The sequence below is a fragment of the Typopeltis vanoorti genome, chromosome 13, assembly GCF_054136105.1.
Source record: "Typopeltis vanoorti isolate ZY-2024b chromosome 13, IOZ_Tvanoo_1.0, whole genome shotgun sequence".
Taxonomy (NCBI): Eukaryota; Metazoa; Arthropoda; class Arachnida; order Uropygi; family Thelyphonidae; genus Typopeltis; species Typopeltis vanoorti.
Window position 1 is genome coordinate 40,754,819 of NC_143561.1, and position 24,879 is coordinate 40,779,697.

The 24,879-nt window shown below is 36.6% G+C and overlaps 1 protein-coding gene across 1 annotated transcript in view; it reads left to right on the forward strand.

Annotated features, from left to right (window-relative positions):
• Positions 1–24,879, forward strand: part of LOC150100075 (ubiquitin-conjugating enzyme E2 J2-like) — a 132,180-nt gene that overhangs the window by 74,556 nt on the left and 32,745 nt on the right. The window contains exon 5 of the mRNA XM_090402572.1: positions 14,451–14,498. Coding sequence (XP_090258698.1) covers positions 14,451–14,498 — 48 coding nt within the window. The remainder of the gene's footprint in view (positions 1–14,450; positions 14,499–24,879) is intronic.

Sequence of the window (24,879 nt, forward strand, 5' to 3'; positions counted from 1 at the left end):
ATGAGTATGGAGTTTGACTGTGAAGGGATATTGGGTGGTAGTTGCACATGTTTCATTTGATTTGGTAGAGAGAGAGGGGGGGGGATTATTGAAGATAGTTCTATTGAGCATTTACCATGGAAATATTCATAGAAAATCCATGCAGTAAATCCTTTCCTTCATGGTTACATGGTGATCAGAGTTTATTATAAAAATTATGGATTCAACTACCGTGTTAGAGTAAAACTTCAGTTTGATATAAACTGAAATAATCACTCGATATTTCGACCTTCACATTAAGGTCATCATCTGGAGTATACACATATATAGGAAGAAACAAGTTGCACTGCAATCTACATGGTATGCTAAAGTTAAATTGATTAGGTCAGCAATTAACACTACTGGCCTGATCTCTGGTGAAAAAAAACTTACTATAACGGATATAACAGGACTAGCGTTGATGTAGTAAAGTTTTTTTTTCCACCAGAGGTCAGGGCAGTAGTATTAATGGTTGATCATATCAATGTAATTTTAGCATATCGTGTAGATTGTAGTGCAGCTTCTTTCTTTGTATATATGTGTATACTCCAGATGACCTTAATGTGAGGGTCAAAACGTCGAGTGATTATTTTGGTTTATATTAAACTGAAGTTTTACTCTCTAACATGGTAGTTGTTTCCATAATTTTTATAATGAAGCATACAGTAGATCTAGATGCTTGTGCAAGAGTGGTTGGAGTGAGTTGGTAAAAGATGAGTCATTAATCAGTCTGACTGCTCTCTTCTGTATTGTGTTGAGTATTTTTAGGGAGCTCTTAGGGACACCTCCACAGACGTGCAAGCAATACTCGATGGATGGATGGACGGATTTGTGATTTGTACAAGGTTAATATACTGTTCAGGGATAAAGTAATGCCTTTAATGAAACAGGAATCCTAATTTTCTGGATGTCAAGGAGGCAGTGGTGATAATGCGTTTATGCCAAGTGTCGATGTCAAGGTGATCCCAAGGAGAGAGAGAGAGAGAGTGATCTCATCTTGTCTAGAGATTTGGGTGTTGTCAACTCTGGAGCACAAATCTTCAGGACAGTTGGAGGAATGCTGTAAGGACTGGGGGGGGGGATTTTTCTGGTATGTTATTTGGATGGAATTTTTCTGATCATGTCCTGGTGAAAGGTCAGAGAAGGTATTGAGTGTTGGGTGTTTGGAATGGTTGGGGAACATTTACCAAAATCATCTATGCAAACATTTGTGGTAAAGTATGATGCATTAGATCCATCTGGGTGTAGGAGTGCTGGACAAAAGTTGTGGCCAACTATTTTGGCCAGAGACCAAAATGCACAGCTGCCATTTGGGCATGATGCAAGTTTCCTGCTTTTGGCTATTTGAAAATTGATTTTTGATGCATTGATAATTTTCTTGAAACTGTTTTTGGCTTTGTAAGTGGTGAGAGAAGGCAGAGTTCTTGATGATAGCCAGTCACATGTTTGGTTCTTCGTTTATACAGCCTTGGCTTATCTTTTGGAGAAACGGGGCTTACTTTAGAGCATTGTTTCTCAAACTGTGGTATATGTACCACTAATGGTACATTACGTTATTTTTGGTGGTACAGTTTTTACACAAAATATTTAAATAAATGTTCAGAAAAATGTATTTTAATATTGTAATGAGTAGACTGTTCCAAGAATTTAGCTTGGCGAATCAAATAAAACAAACAAATAAATTTTATTGCAGTTTTATGTGAATTTTCAGATGCGAAGTCTCATTAGCTTGTCATAAGGGTTTTCATATTTAATATTTATTTTGAAAAGTATTTTTGTATGTAAAAAAAATTATAATAAACAGAGTACATATAACATAATGAAAAACAAAAGCAATAGATTGTTGCAAGTTTAAGAGTAATATATTATTTTACATGAAAATGTATTTTATTAAGATAATTATGTGATATCCTGTTAAAAAAATAAAGCAAAGTTATTATTTAACCTAAAGATATTATTTAACATAAATGATATTAAAAATAAATATTATGTTTATATTCGTATGAATATGGAGTGGCGTTTTTGATTTATGCTGACACCGCTGTTAAGACATTACCGAAATGTGATGTTCTTGTGAAACCCGGGAATGTGCTGAATTTTGTTTATGAATGAGATCACCAGCAAAGTATACAGAATATAATAACAGTAGCGTCACTCTATTTGACATTATAATGTCAAATATAATATAATATAATGTCATTATAATGACAATATTCTCGTTATAATGGACAAATGGTTAGGAATTGAAAAATCGAAGAGGAAACGGCTGGCAGACAACACTGACCCAGCTAGTACTTCTAGTTTTAATCCTGAATCTCATGAAGCATTTAGGAAATGAAATGCTACTGTTACAAGAAAGTATAATGAAAATTATTTGGAATATGGATTTTTTTGGAACGAGGATGAAAACGACCTCAGGCCCCAGTGCGTTATTTGTTACGAACAATTTTCGAATTACTCGATGAAACCATCGCTTCTGCTACGGCATTTTCAAAACAAACACGCCTGTTTAAAAGGTAATCCTCTCAACTTTTTTTAAAAGGAAACAAACTGAAATGAAAACTAACAAACGTTCACTTCATTCTTTTACTACAATTAACGAACGAGCAGAGGAAGCGTCATATTTGGTTAGTTTGAGAATTGCTCAAACTGCAAAACCACATATTATTGGAGAAACTTTAATATTACCTGCAGCCAAAGACATTGTGATGTCTATTCTTGGCCCTACAGCAGCAGCCAAATTGAATGTTGTTTCTTTGTCAGATGACACTGTTTTGTGACGAATTAACAAAATGGCACTCAAGTAAAACAAACACTAATTGAAAATATAAAGCAAAGCAAATATTTTGCAATTCAGTTCGATGAAAGTACAGACGTAAACAACTTTGCAAAGTTGATGGCTTATATTTGATATGAAAGAGAACAAGTCATAGATGAAGAATTCTCAGTTAGCGAGCCTCTTCCAAATCTTATCACAGTGGATGAGATTTTTAAGAAAATTAATGAGTTTATCACCGGCCATGAAATAAATCGGAAAAAAAATGTGTAGGAGTGTGTGCTGATGGTGCACGTTCAATAACAGGTTGTCATGGTGGTGTGTCGTGTCCCATTCTTGTTTATTTCTATATTTCTCTTATACTTTCCTTTCCTTTATATATCTTATTCCCTTTCTTCGCATATTGGCACCTCAGTAAGAAATCTAAGCTCTTACTCCTCTTAGTATCCTAAAATATTTATTTTTTAAAGCTGCGCCATTTAGGATATTAGGATATTTAGTTTATAAAGAAATTTAACTATATACAAATCTACAGTGGGGTAAAAAAAGAAGAAAGAGCAAAAGCAGGTATAATGATTATGGTACATAAATCCCTAAAGAACAATATTGTATATTACAACTATTTGAATGAAAGTCTAATAGAAATTAGACTCAAGACATTAAGAGGCCACATAACAATAATTGGTGCATATGCACCAGAAGAGGGAAAAGAAGAAGACAGTAATATATTTTATAAAGAATTACAGAATGCCATAGATAAAACAAACAAAAGTGACTATTTACTGCTAGCAGGAGATTTAAATGCCAGAATAGGAAACAAAAAATACAAAACAAACATAGGTAAATTTGGCGAAGATACATGTAATCAAAATGGTCGCAGATTGCGCGATTTTGTCATTTATAATAATATGAGAATAATGAATTCAATGTTTAAACACAAGGAAATACATAAATATACTTGGTCAGCCAGAGGATACAAATCAGTAATTGACTACGTTATCACAAATTTTAAATTAGCGGAGTTAATTTTAGATGTAAGAGCATATCGAGGCTTTGAATTAAACTCTGATCATTATATGGTATCAGCAAAAATTCGTTTTAAACCAAAGTGGCTAAAAACACATGGAATTGAACATTCTTACCAGCCGAGCTACAAAATTTCTTCATTACAGGATCCTCAAGTTAGACTACAATATCAAAAATGCACAAACTTAAAAACAGAAACCACACATGAATCAAGTGACATAGAAGATGAATGGGAAAATTTGAAACAAATTCTCACAAAAGCAGCAACAGAAACCTTAGGAATAAAGCACAAATGGATTAGAAAAAGAGGACTACGAGACTGGAACAAAGAAATAGAAAATATAATAAAAACCAAAAAGGACAGTTACCAGAAATGGCTAAATTCCAAAACAATAGAAGCAGAAATAGAGTATAAAAGAAATAGTGCAATTGCAAAACGAGAAGTAAGGAAAAAACATAGAGAAAGATGGAACAATTTCGTAACAGAACTAGAAAAGGATTTATTTAAGCCACAACCCAAAACCTATAAAGTAATAAAATACATGAATAAAGAAATAAAAGAAAAGATAAAAATACAAACAATAGATTTAGAAAAATGGGTGACCTATTTCCAAAATCTCTGGACAGATGAGAACAATGAATTAAAATTTTATAAGACAAAGAATGACCTAATAGAAAATATTACAATGTTAGAACTGAAAAATATAATAAAGAAGATGAAAAATAAGAAAACGCCAGGAGAAGGCAATATAAATATAGAACTATACAAAAATGCAGGTGAAAAATTTAATGAAAGACTTTTGAAATTTTTTAATATGGTTTGGATGTCCAGAAAAACCCCTAACTCTTGGAAAAAAAGCACTGGTCATCCCAATCTATAAAAAAAAAGGAAATAAAGACAATTGTAATAATTATAGGGGAATTAGCCTGCTGAATACAGGATATAAAATATATGCAGGAATATTAAAAGAGAAACTAAGCAGCATTGTAGAAAATAAATTACTAGAAGAATAAAATGGCTTCCGAAAAGGCCGATCCTGCATAGATCCAATTTTTACTTTAAAATTATTAATAGAAAAGAGAAGAGAATTTCAAAAAGAAACACGTGGCGTTTGTTGATTATGAAAAAGCGTTTGACAAAATTAGTCGACAAAAATTGTTTAAAATATTAACCAATTTAAACATACCAAACCAACTTTTACAATCTATTCAAGAAATATATACAGGAAATAAAATAGCAGTTAAATTAGAACACACCTCAGAATGGAAAGATATATCAAGAGGAGTACGACAAGGATGTACCCTCTCACCTCTGCTTTTCCATATATATATAAATGAAATATTAACAATCTGGAAACAGCATAACCCATTTGGTATACAAATGACCCTGCAAATGAAGATAGATACACTACTATTTGCAGATGATCAAATAGTATTAGCTACATCAGAAGATGACTTACAAAGATCATTAAAATCATTAAATGATATCTCAAAGCAGTATAATATGACAATATCCAAAGAAAAAACAAAAATAATGGCATTCAAAGGAGAAAACCCAATAAGAAGTAAAATAGTGATAGATAATAAAATACTAGAACAAGTAAACACTTTCAGATACTTGGGATGTGATCTATCATACGAATACCAAAAATATTATACAGATACAAAATAAGTGGAAAAAGAAGAATCGGAAGACCAAGAAAGAGAGACCGGAACAGGCCACATGGCCTATATTCCATGATAGGAAGAAGAAGAAGAAGAAAGAAATTTAAAACAAGAAGCAAAATCCTAAATAAGTCTAGAGGTGAATTAATCAGGTAGTCATAACCTTGATCTTGTAACTTAATCTTTTCTTCCCCCCCCCCCTCCGCACCTAGGTTTGTACGTTCTAACAAACGGTGCATTGAATCGCAATTTCAGACAACTGAATATTTCGTAAGCAAATGTTTATTAAACTCCTAAATACAATACAATACATTAAATCCTAAAAACTCTAATTCAATACTAAATTAATACAATGTTAATAAGACTAGCAAAATACAAAAATGAAAATTCCACATTAACACATGGGATAAGCTGTTATGCCTCCACAAAGGACTACACACACACGCAGGATACAGGGGGCTTTTCCATCAATGATTAAGTTGACTTAAATCCTTCACCTGCTTAAGCACAATAATGTGATACAATATTTCAATTAGACACAAATGGATTACACACATTAATTCACAAGAGTTATGATGGCTCAGCAATTCGTTGCTACATTGAACACCACATTCAATTCCTTTTACCTTTCTCAGTTAAGGGTAAATTACATATATTAGTATCTATACACATTATCACTTGTTCAGTCTGTCTGTATTCACTGGGCATCTACAGACGCCGTATGGTCACTCCGATGCTCGATGATGTTCCGCACTAGGTCTCGCCATGTGGTCCTGTTGTTTGTCCTTCTGGCAGCCTCAACTCTCTGAAGATCAGTCACTCCACACACGCCATCCATCCATCTCATTGATGGTCTACCCCTGCCTCTTTTTCCAGGAACTTTACCTTCTATTACTGTTCTGAGAAGTCCTCCTTCAATCCTTTCTATGTGTCCAAAATATTTTAATTTTCTTCTGTCAGTATCCTTAAGGAGCTTTAAAGTTCTACTAATCTTTTCTAACACCCATTCATTTGTACACCTTTCAGTGTATGATATCCTCAACAGCCTTCTGTAACACCATATCTCAAAAGCAGATATCCGTTTCTTATCTGACTTCTTTAGGTTCCAAGTCTCGCATCCATAGGTTGTTCATTACTCGTTCAGTAATGCTGATAAATTAGTACCCTCTTTCTCTATACTATTAAGTGAGCTAAAGTCCTAGTTCAACTTTCATTCAAGTCCTTCAATTGCTTAATAATACGAACTACAATTACAGCCATATTAATTTAACAGAATTAACATAAAATCTTTCACAATACCGTTTGATGAAGCTCTTCTACTAGACGCTACTTGTCGGCAATTCCTGAAGAAATATTCCTCCTGTAGTGGGTCATATCTGGGGTACTTCGAATCATGAGGGCCTTCTCTGTTGCAGCATATCAGGCGTCTTCTAAGGAAACACGATCTATCTACTGTTCTGCAGTCATCAGATTTGCCATGAGGATATCCACAATTTCCACGGATAGTCTCCTTCCTTTAGACCAGGGTTGGCTTAGTGTGCAGTAAATACCTTCCTTCGCGACCACGCCTTTGTTCTCAATGGTAGTAAAAACGGGACCTAAATCCCACTTAGTAATATTCCATGTCATCGCAGACGGAGGGGACTCCTGACTGTCACTCAGGAAACTGCATAAGGTAACCTCCAAATGAAACCTGGCAAAAGACCTCGTTGGGGGGGGGGGTCCTAACCCTTTTATATTCTGACCCTACCAGGCACCTCCTGCAATTAATCCCCCCCCCCCCCGGCATTAGGATATGTTTATCGTAACCTGTTAGGGTGGCGTCTCCCTGCTGAACTTTCCATCTTTTGTGGGCCGTGTGCACGCGACTGACCCGCAGCATTGTTTAAATCGGGAACCGTGACCTTGGACTTTACTTCGGTTCTAGGTAACCCTATGAGTCAGCTTTATCAAACTGACTAGATCGCCGGGATTCAGATCCTTGTATTTCCTCATTTTATTGGCATAATTCTATCAGCTCACCTATTTTTTCTAAGAATTAGCATGACCTTCAATCTTTTGTTCAAGTGCATAACAAGCAAGCCTTTTACATGCAAAATTCTTATAACAAAGTATGTAAATTAATTATCTCGTTTTCCTAATATTATTCAATCAATGTTCTTATGCGAGTTAACGATTATTCTTTTCAATATATTTATTTCATTTCATACTTAGATGCAAGCACGATTTTCTTATTAAGGTTTCTACTTGTTAAATTGTGATAAGTAAATTCTCTTATGAAGTTTACAAAAATCACAAATTTAACAAAGGTTCCCTCTTTAAAAAATTTCATACATTTTTTCTTGCATCCAGGGTTCTAATTTTTTCAAGGATTTTCTGCTCCTTATCCACTCTCCATGCTGTGAATTCCCCAAATTATAGAAGTAAAGTGTGCCATTGTGTTTGACAGCATTGTCGTTTATTCATCCCCTTGGATTCCTTCCTGTAAACCAACAAACTTTCTATTCCTTCTCTTCTCATTCCTTCAGGAACTTGCTGCTTATTGAAGAAACAAAATTGTAGACACTGAATTCTGCTATGTGCTTTATCCTGACTGTTTTTTTTTTTTTTTCTTTTTAAGTTTCCTTTTCCTATTTGCCTTACTTATGTCTTCTTTTATACCTCAGTTAGCTGTCCGAGATGCATCCCAGGTTAAGATCCTTTCGTCAGAACTCCGTTCATCAGAGGTATGTTCACTCAGGGGATAAACTCCCTTCCTGTGGTCTACCTTACCATTTTGTCAGGGGCCTAAGGTTATACCTGGTTTGTTCTTGTATTCTGTCTTGATTCTGGTTCTCAGTTCTTTTCCCCCACCCTGGTTGACATTCGTTCATTTGGTATATTTGCCCCAATGCACTCTCCAAACTGAGTGTACCTGGAGAACTGGATTCTCCTGCTCTCCTTGACATCTAACATTATTCTTCTTACTTGCGGAGGCATTTATATTAGGGATTCCTCCTTGACGAGGATTGTTGTCCCCCCCCCCCCCCTCTGTAGCTCTTCTCCCTCCGCGCACATTCTCCATCGAATCTCCTTGGCATACCAACCTATTAGATCTTGTTTTGTATAATTTCAGCCTATTAGAGTGGACCACCCAGGATTTTCCTTGTTTAGATCTCCCTCTTATTTTAAATGTCACCGGGGATAACTTTTCTTGAATCTCATATGGTCTGACCGCCTTCCTCCCAAACTTCCCCCCCTTTCTTATTAACGGAGTTTTGTTCTAGCAAGACTAGATCGCCAGGATTCAGATCCTTGTATTTTCTCATTTTATTGGCATAATTCGTTGCTTGTTGTGAGCAAGCTTCACTGGATTTGGTTACCATCTCATGTGCAATTTTATTATCGGTGATCAGACTATTGAGATAGTCATCAATATCTGGAAATCCCGAATTTACATAGGAGTTCCTGAAATCACTAGGGAAGGTTGGCTCAAATCCATAGAGAATAACGGTAGGGGCTTCTCTGATGGCAGTATATAGAGCAGTTCTGCACGCGAATAATGTGTGAGGTAAGAACATATCCCAATTTGAGATCTGATTATCAGATAATTTTGTAAAGGTAAGTTTTAGGGTCCTGTTTAATATCTCACACATTCCATTTCCTTGAGGATGATAAGGTGTAGTGAACAGTTTTTTTATTTTCAACAACTTACACAGCTGCAACATGACTTCAGCTGTGAAGTTGGAACCTTGGTCGGAGAGAAGTGTCTGTGATGTCCTGTATCTAGAAACAACTAACTTGAAAAATTTGCACACCACTGTTCGGGCAGATTGGTCCTTAATTGCTGCAGCCTCTGGATATCGTGAAAACATGTCTATGACCACTAGTATGTATCTATTTCCTTTCTTGGTGATAGGCAATGGGCCCCACAATATCCATGGTTACAGCCTGAAAAGGATATGCGGGGCTTGGGAAGGATTGGAGGGGGGGCTTACCCACAATGCTGGACTTTTTTTGACATAGATGACAAGAGGTTACATATGACTCTACATCTCCCTTCGTTCGTTTCCATATATAACGATCACGCACTCTATTCCAAGTTCTATACACCCCTTGGTGACCCTGCCAAGTCAGAGTCATGAAAGGTGTATAGTACCCATGGAATCATGACCTCTGGAACTATGATTTTGTCCTTCCATCTCCCTGTATTGCTTTGTTTGGACAATAAGAGCCCATCCGGATCAATGTACAAGGTTTGATGGAAAGAATGCTTATCAGGGGACCTTTCTGCTCTCAAAACTCTCATAAACCTCCCCACACACACTGGATCCCTCCTTTGCTCCTCGATTATGCAAGACTTCTCTCAGACTGACGTGATTGCAGTTTCGGGTAAGACAAGCATCTCATGTGTGACACTGACAGGACAACAAGGTATGGAGATCCTCACCCTCTCTCAAAATTGAGGAGAGTTCAACTCTCACAATTCCCATGATCTTAATGGGGTTGCTTAGTTCAGCGAAGCTATCAAGGGCTATATCCCGAAACGTTTCAACCAATTTCATTGGGATCACCGATATATGGGCCCTGGTGTCAAGCAAGAGTTCACATGGTACCCCTTCAATCACACCTTCTACCAAAGGCAGGGGTAATCTTCCTTCCACTTCTGCTACCGAAACAGTCTGCATTTTCACCTCCTTTCCTTTTGTTGGATTACCTCCCTCAGTTAAACCACCGACAATTTCAGTTAGACCCTTCTCATTCTCACCTGAGACAGAAAGACTCAAGTCTTCTAATTCAACTGCTTCTGAAATAAGACCCCTTTCTTCAGCATTACATTGCTGTAACCTCATTATCTCTGTCTCCCCTTTTATCATGCTTTGATGTTGCATAACTGATTTTGAGCTTATTGTGGTTTTATATTGCCAGACTTTTTTCATTAGTGTAAGACATATTCAGTGGATAATAACCGTTACATGGCCATTTTGTATCATTTTTTGGGTTCACCTTCCATCACTATGGCATCTATGAGTAAACAGTGTAAATCAAGTGATTCTTGTCTGGTTTTTAATGAAAAGTGGACACCAATTTGTACTTTTTTTTCATGCTGATCAACGATAAGTTGTTTAATTTGTCGTGAGTCAGTGTCAGTATCAAAAGAATACAATATAAAACGACACTATGAGACAAAGCATGCGTCCAATTTCGATCACCTTCAAGGGTGGCTTCGTGTGGACAAAGTGAACCATCTCCAAATTGATTTAAAATGCCAGCAGGGTATGTTTAAAAGGCAGAGAGAAGAGAACAAAGTGTGCATCAAGATAAGTTATGTAATAGCTGAAAAAATTGCTAAAAAATCAAAAGCCTTCTTAGACAGTGAGTTTGGGAAAGAGTGTCTCATTGCTGCTGGGGATATTCTGTGCCCAAATAACAAGGAAGTGTTTAAAAAACCGAGTTTGTCTGGAGTAACTGTAGCACGACGTGTCAAAGAACTTGCTTAATGACATTGAAGGAACTTTAAAAAAACGGTCATCTGTCATATTCACTTGCTTTAGATGAGAGCACAGATGTGAAGGATACAGCACAACTGGCTATCTTTGTCCGTGGCATTGATCAACAATTCAATGTGACAGAAGAACTGCTAGTGCTCCTACTATGAAGGTAATGAAGAAAGGCACTGATATTCTTGAAAATGCTCCAGTGTTTCGACCTCAGCTTAACCAACCTTGAGGATGTGGTAACTGATGGTGCCCCTGCTATGGTGGGAAAGAACGAAGAGTGTTGCGCTGCTACAGAAAGAACCGGAACTAGAAGGAAAAGATTTCGTCCATTACTACTGTTTAATCCACCAGGAGAATTTGTGTGTGAAAACTATTGGGTTTGAGAATGTCATGAAAGTTATTGTGACTGTCATCAAGGGCAAGAGGATTGATTCATCGTCAATTCCAAGGGTTTTTGACCCAAGAGTGCAAAGCGGATCACGGCAATGTGCTTTATTATAGTGATGTGCATTGGTTGAGCAGAGGGAAGGTTCTTAAAAGAGTCTTTGACTTAAGGAGCAAAATACAGCAGTTAATGCAAACCAAGGGGAATCCAATTGTGGAATTTAACGATTCGAAGTGGATGACAGACTTTGTGACCGACATCTTGTTGCATGTGAATGACCTAAGTACGCATCTACAATCCAAAGATCAACTGGTGCACACTCTGTTTGATCACATCAAAGCTTTTGTGGCCAAGCTTAAACTTTGGGTAGCACAACTCGCAAAAAAGACTTTTTTCAGCTTCTTGCTAAGTCCAACTGTTCGTCTCTTGATCAATACGCTACAAAATTAGCCATGTTGCAAAGTGAGTTCGAAGAGAAATTTAGTGATTTTTGTAACCAATGGGCTTCTTTAGATTTATTTTCAATGCTATTCAGTGTCAATGCTGCTGAAATGCCAGGCTCAGTACAAATGGAGCTGCTTGAACTCCAAAACAACTCTTCTTTGAGAGAAAAAAATTATTCAATGTGCTCTTGCATTTCCTAATCTTCGCCGGCATGCTTTGAAGATGTGCACTTTGTTAGGAAGCACATACTTATGTGAGCAGTTCTCCAGAATGAAGCATGTGAAGTTCAAGACAAGAACTCAGATTATGGACCAACATCTCAACAATGCTCTGTGCATAGTGACTTCCAACATTGATGCCAACATCGACAAGCTGGTCAAAGAAAAATATTGCCAAGTTGCCCATTGGCATTGTAAAAAATGAATGTTTTCTTCATTAAATTATCTTTTTTCAGGTATTGATTGTATTTACTTATCATGAATCCAACTCCTACCTATGCTCTTAAAGCTGCGTTTGTTTATTTTTATAGGATTTTATGTAAAGTATCAAATGCACAGCGTTCCTTGTGAATCTGGAAAGCATCTTACAATTCTAAATACCGCAGTATAGCTTAGTGGCCTGCGGGCTTCATTGAAATTTTTAATGTGGCCCGCACTGTCTGTCAACCCACTTGGTGTTTTTATAATGCCAGATGACTCTTCATTGAGAATGACTGTGTGGGTGTTGCTCAGTATGTGTGTGTGTGTGGGGGGGGGGATATGCACATGGTTGTGGTCTAAATTATCTATGGAAGATACAACCTTTACAGCATATTTGGTGGAATCACTAGTGAGGAAGAGGTCCAGAGTGGTTGGAAATATCTGGTACTCTGGTGGGCATGTGAACAATTTGCATAAGGTCATTTCTGATGGCAAATGTTTCAGCATCTCTACCTGCTTGGTCTGTGCAATTTGGAGAAGGAAAGCTGTTTGATATTGTGTACATTGAAATTGCCAAAGAAAAAATTAGATTAAAGGACATAAACTTTCAAAGAGAGTAAATCAGAGTTCTGAATGATTGGTGGCATTGGGAGTGTGATATAGACAGCATATGAATTTGACAGAGCAGGACAGAGAGATTTTCAGCCAAAGTAGATTGTAATCAGGAGATTCTAAGTTGAATGCTCTCTAGCATGGTATGTCAGAGCGAACGTATGCACAAACGCCACCCTTGAGCTGAAAGGAGTCAAAGAGTGTATATTTGGGGAAGTTCAGATGAGTGGTACTTGGAGAATCTGAAATTTGTGTTTCTCTCAGGAAAAGCAGGTGGGGTATTGCAGACTGGAAGTAGAAGTGAACATTGTTGAGGTTGGAGCAGAGACCATGTACATTTGGAAAGTGGGTCTGAAAGTCTGTGGGGTTTGTTTTTGGCCAAATGGGGCCATACACATTCTCTATGCAGTACTTTGATTTTAAAGTTGGCTGTTAACACTGTTTAATTTTCCCACTGGAATTCCTCTTTTGTAGTTGTAGTCAATGTACCATGTTTTGCCGTTTGCTTTGTCATTTTTCTTCCAGTTGTTTGCAAAGTTGTTGGCCATATTCATGCTGGATAAAGATACGATTGAGGTTGTTCACAGCCACCATTAGTTCTGATGTGCTCACCAGTGTATCACAGGTTATTTTCACCAGTTGCAGGAAAGTCATCCTATCCCTTTTTTGTTGGTCCAAAGCAGTAGCATCTGGTGATTTTGCCACAGTCAAAACTGGATTTTACCATTAGTTTAGTGATGTCATCCTTCAGTGTATCATCACTTTTGATGTGGAAGTAGAGGATAATGGCATCATATTTTTTTGGCTTTCGAACTCATTTGAGTTGTGACCATTGATGCGATGAGGCTATGTAGTTGGCTGCTATCAGTGGTAAATGATTTTTCAACTATGTGCTGATTGTGGATCTGTTCTAGATTGACTTCAGTTAATTGGATTTTGCAGGAGAAGGTTTGGTCGATAATAGTGAGGATCCTGCTCCAAGCTTTCGATGCATTTTTCTCAGTTTAAGATCTGTTTCAGTGAAGGAAGGCACAGTGGGCAGAAGAAATTCTGGTTCAAATTCACAAAAAGTTTGTACACCTATTTGTCAATTTTTATGCACTGAGCATGCTACTATTAGTGACAAAAATCACATAGAAGGCTTTTTTGGTGTCTATGACATCTAGTTTGCAGCCAACACTTGATAGCATTGTCAGATTCATCAGTGCTGGACTGCTGTGCTGCGTTGGTTATGCCCAGCATGCTCTGTCATAATTGGGCTTTTTTACTATTGCCATCTTTGCTTTTATGGTAGGCATTAGCAGGTGCTTGCATGTGGCTGGTATGATATGTTATGGGACACTTAAAGATGGGTTTCTCAATGATGTCAATTCTTTTGAGAATTACTGCTATGATTTTCCTTGGAGAAATTTAAATAGAGACTTTTAAAAATGATAAAAATGAGGAGCACTATGTTGACATATTCCAAAGCACCACGTTTATTGTTGTTGCTGTATTTATGAGATGCTTTATTTAAAAACCTAATTATATACATCAGAATATCTTAGCAATCTTTTTATTTAGGATGCTCTTACCTAATTATAATAATTATTTAGATTTGCTTTTCCCCCTTTTTGCTTTTCTAGGTTGAAAAGAACTTCACTCTAGGAAGTATTGAAACTTCAGATTATGAGGTGATTGGTAGTTCTTTGAGAATTTTAGTAGAATTTATTTATTCATGAGTAGTATACTCTATTTCAATATTGGAGCATTTTTACTTAGTGTTAAGAAGTTGTTTACTAATGTTAAAAAGTGCATAATATATTTAGCAAATGTGTTTTAAGATTTATGATAGAAAATGAACTGTTGAACAATATTATACTGCTGATATTTTTGTGATTTTTTTTTTCTTATTTAATTAACATAACAACCATGAATCCTAAATTAGTGCAAGTTTTATTGTTCTGATTCTGTCTCATTTTCTTATCTGTTTAATAAAATTCCAGCAAGCCAATTGTAGCAAAATACATGCAAAATTTATTGCCATTCTGTTGTTTTGTCCTAAGAGCCAAAATCAGTGAATATGAAAAGTTACAGTAAGTTTGATATCTAGTGAGTTGCATTTGCAACTGTCGCTATGTGAGCTTTTTTTCTGATGAAGCACTTCAACTTTCTGTCCACCATAACTCCAAGATTCATAGCCTCGTCAGTTTCTCCAGGCATAATCCCACCAATATAATATGCTGTTGAAAATCTCATCATGCCAAAGTGCTTTGTTTTACACTTATCACCAGAAAATTAGCAGCCTTATCATTTGCCTGCAGTTTCAGCCTATTCAAATCATTCTGTAAGTGCTGTATCAGTAGCATTCCTGATAGTCCTGCCTTTCTTTGAATGATCAGCAAACAATTGAACATCTCCTCACGGGTCTTTCCCAATATCATTCATGTATACACTGAACAACAATGGTCCAAAGACTGGTCCCTGGGATACCTACACTGGTCACTTTAGATCTGGCAGATTCACACCTTCCATACCACTGCTTGATGTGGTATTCATCAGCTATCTGCTTATCCACATCAATAATTTATATTCAAGTTCCATGTTTTTCAGCACATGCAACATCCTTCCATGTGGTATCCTGTCAAATATGTTAGCAAATAAGTCCAGCATTATCATAGTATATCGATATCCAACTTGGTCTTAACATTAAAAAAAAAAAAAGAGTAGATTGCTCAGACTTCACAGAATATCAGACATGACAAAGTATAGCTTGTCTGTCAACCCATTTCTGTATGCAAATTATCAACTAGTCTGAAATCTTCACCACCATTCCAGAAACACTGATAGGTCTATAGTTACATATCAGTTTTTACACCACCTAGTACCGTGGGACTATCATACATTCTTTCCATTCCTGTTGATTCGTTCCTGAGCTGCAAATGAAATGATTCAAATGTGTCAAGGATGTAACCAGTTCAGTTGAACATTTCCTTTAGAACACAGGCTTATATCTCACTGCCCCATTGCTGAATTCTTATCCAGATTATGCAACAGCATGAGAATATCCTTCTCATGCAGCTCTATCTGTCCATCCATTGTAGTAGTAACACCATGCGCCATGTTACATTCACCAGATTTGATAGCAAAGTGAACACTCATTATTTTAATAATATTACATCTACTTCTGACATCATAGTCCAATCTGCATATGTGTATTGATTCAAGTTATTCTTCCACATTCTCTTAGCAGCATAAAAATAAAATTCTTTTGGTTTTCCTTTAGCCCACACAGCCAATTTTTCTTTTCTAACCTGCACTTTATACATTTCATAACTCATCTTTATTCTCACAATATTTCTTCCACATTATTCTCTTATGGATGGCTTGCTTAATAAGGTTGGTTGTGCATCCATTTCATCCACCTTATTTGTTCATCAAACTCTAGAAACACATTCAGATACTGCATTATTTAAGATTCTTTTCAAAGCTTCCCATTCTGTAATTAATACCATGGGACTAAACATGGTATTCTCCTCAGTTTGCCATAATTTCCAGCTTTGCAATTTGGCATGTAACCTTTCTGTTTGAAATGAGACTGGACAAGTTCCTCACTCATCTTCTGATGTCATTTCAAGGCTAAGATTTTCTTCAAGCTGTGCTACTGCTTTAGTTTGTTTGGTGGGTTCACGCCCTCTAATATTAAATATAGTTTGGAGGCACAAATTTTTTCATACTGCTGACTATGATTTTTACTCTCATTCCCTCATAGTTATTTGTGATTATTATTTGTGATGCCGGCCTGGTTGGCCGAGTGGTTAGCGTATCTGCTCTCCAGCCTATATAGGCTGCGGGTTCGAATCCCGCATAGGCATGGATGTTTGCGATTGTCTTCCACCTTCATACATTCCTTTACCCCAGTATAGATACACTCTCCCAATATGGACTGGGTCACCATGGGAACAGTAGACCCAAACCTCCTGCAATGGGAGAGGTTTTCACCCTACAGTGGGTAGAAAAATAGGCTGTTCATCATCATCATCATCATTATTTGTGACACCTCCAGGGAGTCCAAAGACTCATCGAGGGAGGGTACCTACTTTACAACTCTCCACCAACTACAGCAAATCACAACTATACCAATGCCATCTACTGTCCACCACTAGTATTTTCACAAACAATCACAAACATCCGTACCCACGTGGGATTCGAACCCGCAGCCTTTTGGCTGAAGAGCGGATATGCTAACCACTCGGCTAAACAGGCCAGCGTTTTGCCAATGTTCATATGTTTTGCCAATGTTGCATCTATGATATATCTCTTCCAGAATTCTTTTAATTCATCTACTTGCCTGTTTCATTAGTTACCATTAAATATTGTTTATATGTAACTTCTGTTACTTCATATTAAAGTTTGCAGTGGTTGAAACAATGAGGTAATGTTTGGAGACAAAACTTTTTGCTGCTGTTTCAGCATGAAGGTCTGGGCTCTGAGTTGATGCATTATCAACAAATAGAAGATCCTTTTTCGACAACTCTGAAGATATTGCTCTACTACTGGGTGGTCACTCATGCCTTGTATTCTTACAGTTTCTGTTCATTATTCATAACATGTATTCTGCTGTGCATCTTTTTCCAGAAGAGACCAGTTTCTTTTGAGATGAATGCTCTGGAAGATGAATAACTTTGGACAAGTTTTCAAGTTTCACAAATTTGTTTTCTGAAAGTTTTTTTAACTTGGGTATATTATGTATTCAAGATACCAAGTCATTTTATATAAAATTGGTTTTTAATCCTATTTCCCAAGTGAGCAAACAGACAAGTAAGTCAAGTTTGTGCCTGCACGTAGTACAAGTCTGAGGCAACTCATGGTAGTGCAACTCGTGGTAAAGGTGTATTAAGCTCTGATCACTTTCCTTAATATTTTTCCCTTAATGTAAAGCACATCCCCTTGTGGAGATGTATGATGCTATGCATTAACGGCAATGGTCACTACCGGTTTCGACCTTTATTGAGGTCTCGTCAGTGGGAGCCTGACCAGACAATGCTAAGGTTGAAGTAATGCAGAGCTTATATGAATTTTACCTAAACAAGGTGCTTTGACCTTATTAAATAAAATCTCAGGATGAGAGATAGATGTAGAAAGTTTTTTAACTTGGGTATATTATGTATTCAAGATACCAAGTAATTTTATATAAACTTGGCTCCCAATGACGAGACCTCAATAAAGGTCGAAACCGGTATAGGTAGTGACCATTGCCTTTAATGCATAGCATCATACATCTCTGCAAGGGGATGTGCTTTACATTAAGGGAAAAATACTAAGGAAAGTGATCAGAGCTTAATACACCTTTACCACGAGTTGCACTACCATGAGTTGCCTCAGACTTGCACTACGTGCAGGCACAAACTTGACTTACTTGTCTATTTGCTCACTTGGGAAATAGGATTAAAAACCAAGTTTATATAAAATTACTTGATATCTTGAATAAATTTATTTTCTGTTAATGTTATTTCTCCACATCTCATAGTTGGTTTGATCTCAATTCTATTCTTAAAATGCCCCGACTTGCTTTAGCATATTCATATCAGGCTGTTTCTTGCATGTCAGGCAGGATCCTGCTTGACCATATATCATGTTCCTTTTATGTCAGACAGGAACATTTTTCAATACACACACACACACATGGCATGCCAGTTTGTTTTTTTCAGAGGAATTTTATACCAAATCTTACTTACTCTTACAACAGATGGTGATCATAATGCAAAGCACACATCCTTTCAGATGTGTATAATGCTATGCATTATGGGAAGAGCCAGTACCCAGACTCCATTGAGGTCTCATCAGTGGAAGCTAAACTCCAGAAGATACCAAGGTTAAATTAATGCAGGTCTTATATTTCCCATACAAGTAGTATAAAGTGTATCATATTATTATTAAAATATTCTGGATCAGAGATGATTGTAGAAAGTTTGTTCATTTGGTTAGAATGTAAATTATACTTGCCAATAAATTATACTCTTGTTTAATCCTAGATCCAAGTGTCAGCATACAAGATTTGCGCATGACTAGGCTACTTCTATATAGAGCTGTTAACTTACTGGCAACTACCTTAATGATCCCATAATGCAGAGCACACCTCCTTTTGGAAATGATATACATTTTACTTTTTTTTATGTTGGACCCATATACAGGAGGTTGGCTGGTCAACCTATAGTACGTTAAATTTTTTAACAATACTTGTGACATAATGATTAGAAATGCATACACGTTTGCACAAGAATAATGTTTAATTTGCCAAATATTTCAGTCTGAATATTACAGACCATCTTCAGCGGCTACATAGGAATAGTTTTAAAAAACAAAGTGGAATACGAACAATTGATCATTCACACATAGAACGAGCCACATGATGTCATATCTCTAAGTATTAGAAGAGTAAACATTTTTAAAGTCATAATTAAAGATATTAATTCAGAAATTCATATAATAATCTTAAATAACATTAGACTAATATAGGAAATTTACAAAAAAAAATTAATGTGTTATCCTGATTAAACTTTCCCAAATTTTGGATATAGATATACAGTCATTACGATTCAAGTTAGGACGTTGAAGTAAGGCCTCCACACTTTCTTTAAATAAACGTTCAAATTTCTAGCGACATCTGTGTAGGAAGAGTGTCTTGGACCAAAGGATGTTGTGGCTTGTTTCTAATCCATGCTGAGCTACTCCAGATTTCTCGGGTTTGTTGTGTTGAATTGATGACTGACGCTCTTGAATTCTTTTTTCTATAGAACGTCCAGTTTGTCCAAAGTAGGAAAGATTACAATTAATGTGACTTAACCACTTATACACCTATTAACAAATTATCCACCCATTTTCCTTCATCTAAAGATAAACGCTCAACCTTGTCTCTACCTGGTGTGTATCAAGTTCCTTGTAATTGTAATCTTTCCTACTTTGGACAAACTGGACGTTCTATAGAAAAAAGAATTCAAGAGCATCACTCATCAATTCAACACAACAAACCTGAGAAATCTGGATTAGCTCAGTATGGATTAGAAACAAGCCACAACATCCTTTGGTCCAAGATTCTCCTCCTACACAGATGTCACTACAAATTTGAAAGTTTATTTAAAGAAAGTGTGGGGGCCTTACTTCAACATCCTAACTTGAATCGTAATGATTGTGTAATTAATATCTTTAATTATGACTTTAAAAATGTTTACTCTTCTAATACTTAGCGATATGACATCACGCGGCTCGTTCTATATGTGAATGATCAATTGTTTGTATTCCACTTTGTTTTTTAAAACCATTCCTATGTAGCCACTGATGATGTGCAATATTCAGACCAAAATATTTGGCAAATTAAACATTATTCTTGTGCAAACATGTATATATTTCTATGGTACGTTAGTACCTATATGGGTGGTGGGTTGTGAAAGGAGAAACTTGTTTACATTAGATTTGAACGCATGTATGTTGTATTTCTTGGGAAATGCATCTGGGGGAAGACTGTTCCACAATACTGCAGTAGCAGGGATGAACGAGGAGGAAAAGATAGTTGTTCTGTGGGTTTCAAGGTGTACTGTGAAAGGATGTTGGGCAGCAGCTGTACGTGTTCTAATGGGCTTAGTACAGGGTGGGGGGAATTATTGATGCTCTTTCAGATGAACATTTCCTATGGAAATATTTATGGAATATACAGATTGCGGAATACCTGTTGGATTTCTGCTCAGGACATGGACTGGTTATTACTAACACCATGTTCCAACATAAAAATGTGCACAAATTCACATGGAGAGAAGAGGCAAGGAATAAGAAGTCTCATTGACTATGTTATTGTTGATAGTGATGTTTTCTCCCTGGTGCAGGACACCAGAGTGTACAGATGATTTGAAATTGGAAGTGATCACTATTTAGTCTTGAGCAAGATAAAATTGAATTTCATATTGAAAAGAATGACACGTAAGAAAGTTTTAAAGTGGATAAAAGTTTAGCAGCTCTCAGATGTGAACTCTAGACTAAAATACACAAAGATTATTGAAGAAAAAATGAAAGAGTTTGAGAACAAGAACTAAACCTTGGAGATTCAGTGGCAAAACTTGAAGAAAACCCTGATTGATTCAGCCAGAGAGGCATATGGTGAGGTTGTCTGCATGGATAGAAAAATCAGAACTCCATGGCACACACAGGAAGTTAAAGAGGCAGTGAAGGAACAGAAGAAAGCATATCAAAAGTTCCTGGCAAATAAGTCAGCTTGTGCTCTTAGAGAATACAGAGACAAATGTAAGAAAGCTAAATACTGTGTAAAACTAGCTAAACAAACGTCATGGGAGGACTTTGGCAAGAACATAGAAAATAAATATAAAAATAAATAGTAAGATATTCTTGAGGTTGTTGAGGAAGCTTAGAAATGGAGGAAAGAGTGCTGTAAAGTTAGAGATGATAAAGGTGACATGAAAAACGGGAGAAAAAACTATCCTTGAAGTATGAAGTAATTACTTCGAAAAATTGCTAAACGAAACAAGCAGTGATAAAAAGTGTGGTAAAACACAGTGGTAAAAAACACTCAACAGGCATACAGTCAGGAATACATATTCATACTTCAAGTAGAAAAAGCCATCAAAGGCTTGAAATGTGGAAAGGCAGCATGAATGAGTAGATGATATTCGACCAGAAATGCTGAAGTATGGTGGTATAAAAGTCTTACAGTGGCTGCACTGCATATTTCAGAAGGCCTGGACAGAGGGACAAATTTCTGATGATTGGAGTAGTGCTCTAATAGTACCCATATATAAAAAAGGAAATAAAACTGAATGTGAGAATTACAGAGGTATTTCTCTACTGAGTGTTCCTGGCAAGATTTATGCCAGTATACTTGAGAAACGGTTGAGAAGAATTGTGGAAGAAAAGCTTGGTGAAGAACAAGCTGGATTCAGGCCAAATAGAGGCTGTTAGGATCAGATCTTCACTTTACGACAAATAGTCGAGAAAGCATGGGAATATAACAAAGATCTGTATTTAGGTTTTGTCGATCTGGAAAAGGCATACGACAAGGTGCCAAGAGAGAAGCTATTCAATACACTACAGTTATATGGTGTCAGTGGGGCATTATATCAAGCAATACTTAGTCTTTATTTGAGTTGCAAGTCAGTAGTTAGAATTGAAGAAAGTACATCAAGATGGTTTAATGTTAAATCTGGTATGAGACAAGGATGTACATTATCCCCTCTGTTATTCATTATCTATGTGGATCACATTATGAAGGAGAGTGGTATTAAACATGATGCCAGAATTGGAGATGTTAATGTCGGCTCTTTGCTTTATACGGACGATATTATACTTCTAAATAAATCCACTACAAGTTTGCAAGATTCCCTGACTAAATTGAATAACTGTTGTAATAGTATGGTATGAAGGTCAGCAATAAAAAGACAAAGACAATGAAAATAGGTAGATTCGTTGAAAATGTCAACTGCTTTGTGAACGGAGAGCCCATGGAACAAGTAAAACATTTCAGCTACTTAAGCACGATTTTTAGTGATGATGGTAAATTAAATATGGAAATAGACAACAGAATTAACAAAGCTGGTATTGTGGGAAGTCAGTTGAATAAATTCATATGGAATAAGAGAGAAATTAGTCGGAACACTAAATTAGCTGTATACAAGACAGTGTTCAAACCAGTTTTAACTTATGGATCTGAGAGCTGGGTCAAAAGTAAAACACTTGACTAAAGACTAGAGACTGCAGATATGAGAGTCCTGAGAAAGATTAGAGGCGTGAACAGATTGCATCAATGGCTATATCATATTAAAATCAGGGATATTAGGAAAGAACTTGACATTGTCAGCATCCAGGAATGCATTAGCAGAGCTAATCTCAGGTGGTATGGTCACTTGAACAGAATGGGCGAGGAAAGATTAGCAAAACAAGTGTTCTCTGCCAGGTTGGCAGGAAAACGACCCAGAGGAAGACCAAGATATATGTGGATTGATATGGTTCAAAGTGCCTTAGACGATAGAAATATAAGATCTGGTAATGATGTTGGAGTCTTGACAAGTAACAGACTGATTTGGAGGAAAATTGTAGATAGGAAGTTAGTAATGAGGTAAATTTTTTCATTAAGTACTATCATATCCTGTACACCCCCCCCCCCCCCTTGAGGGTACATGTCAGGAATTTGATGATGATGACAGATTGCGAAGACCAGGCATCTATGTGAAAGTGGGGGGAGGGAGTGAGTTGGTGAGGGATGTGTCATTTATTAGTCTAATTGCTCTCCTCTGTATTGAGTCAAGCATTTTGAGGGAGCTTTTTGGATCCCCACTCCAGATGTGAGAGCAGTATTCGAGAGCTGGGTGGATTTGTGACTTGTATAGTGTTAACAGCTGTTTAGAGGTGAAGTAGCATCTTGAGCAAAAGAGGAAGCCTAGTTTTTTGGAAGCTGAGGATGCAATAATTCTAAGTTGGTTGCTCTCTGGCAGGGTATGTCAGAGTGGATATATGCACAGACATCACCCTTGGATCGAAAGAAGTTGAATAGAGTATAGTTAAGAAGGTTGAGATGAATAGTGCTGTGGGGAGGGGGCAGATTTGGGTTTCTGTTAAAAAGAGTAGGTGGGGTTTGGTGTACTGAAGATGGCAGTGGATGCTATTAAGGTTGGAGTTAGGTCACGGATGTTGGTGAAGTGGATATGCAAGGTTCTGTTAGGCATGGATTTGACCCCGAGGGTCTTGCACATTTCCTATGCAGTGCCTGCATACTGGTGTCCTTCTTGGCTGCTAGTGGCATCACTTGGTTTTTGAACTAGTTTGGATTGTTTGTAATCTATTACCCAACTGTTGTCTCCATTTTGGCATTTTTCTTCTAGTTGTCTTCAGAGTTGGCGTCTTTGTTCTCTCTGGACAAAGGTTGAATCAGGTCGAGCACTTATGCTGGACTGGGGGGCCCTACTTGCAAATGAGAAATATATGACTTCTGCATTAATTCAACCTTGGTATCTTCCTGGGTCTGTCTCCCATTAAAAAGACCTCAATAAAGGTCAAAACTGATCTGGGTAGTAACCCTCCCATATAGAAGTAGAAAAGAATGACAGATTTTTGATGAAAGCCATCTTCACTATGTTTGATTATTTTCTTTAATGGAGATGGTACACTTTAGAGAACAAAATCATAGATAAGGGACAAGAATTTAAAGTGGAATGGGGTGCATCATGCCCATAATGCATGGTGTGATGCACTCCTGGAAGGAGGTCTGCTTTGCATAATGGGATGCTAAGGCAGTTGAATGTGAAGTTATCAGCTTCTATACAGGTAGCTTAGTTGTGAAGATACTTCACTTGCAAACTTGACTTATACTTACTTTCTAACCAAGTAAAAAAAAACTTTCTAAAACCATGTGATTTCCAGAGGGTGGGGAATTAAAAAATGTATATAGATTTTCTTGGAAAAAATAGCTTTGTCTCCAAATACATAGTTTTGCCTCTAAATATTACCTCACTGTTTCAACCATTGCAAACTTTTTATGTAAAGTACCAGAAGTTTCTTTCTTTCTTGGAATAGAAGAATAGGATGTGAGCTCATCAAATTCTTCGAACAAACTTCCTTTATCAGTTAGTTTGAAATTGTTAGATGCTTTGAATCCATGTGAAGAAGACAAGCAGAAAAAAAAAATGGAACTAGCATAAGAATTGGATAAGTTTCAGATTCACAATATAGATGTTGCCAAAATAAAGAAGACAAAAACAGGTGAGATTCTTGTAAGCAACAAATACAAGATATTATTGCAGGCGTAGACTTCTGTGGCTAATCGGTTCAAAAGACATATTTCGGTGATTACACCACATTTTTTATTATTCAGTTATACAATATACTGAAATAATATTATTAAAATTATTAAAATTAATATTATTATTTCTGTGTATTGTTTAAATGAATAATAAAAAAATGTGGTGTAATCACCAAAATATGTTTTTTGAAATAAGATATTATATTCAAGCAATAATGATCAGTGGAAAAGGAGAAGCTATAGTTATTCAACATACAAGGATACTATTGAATGGC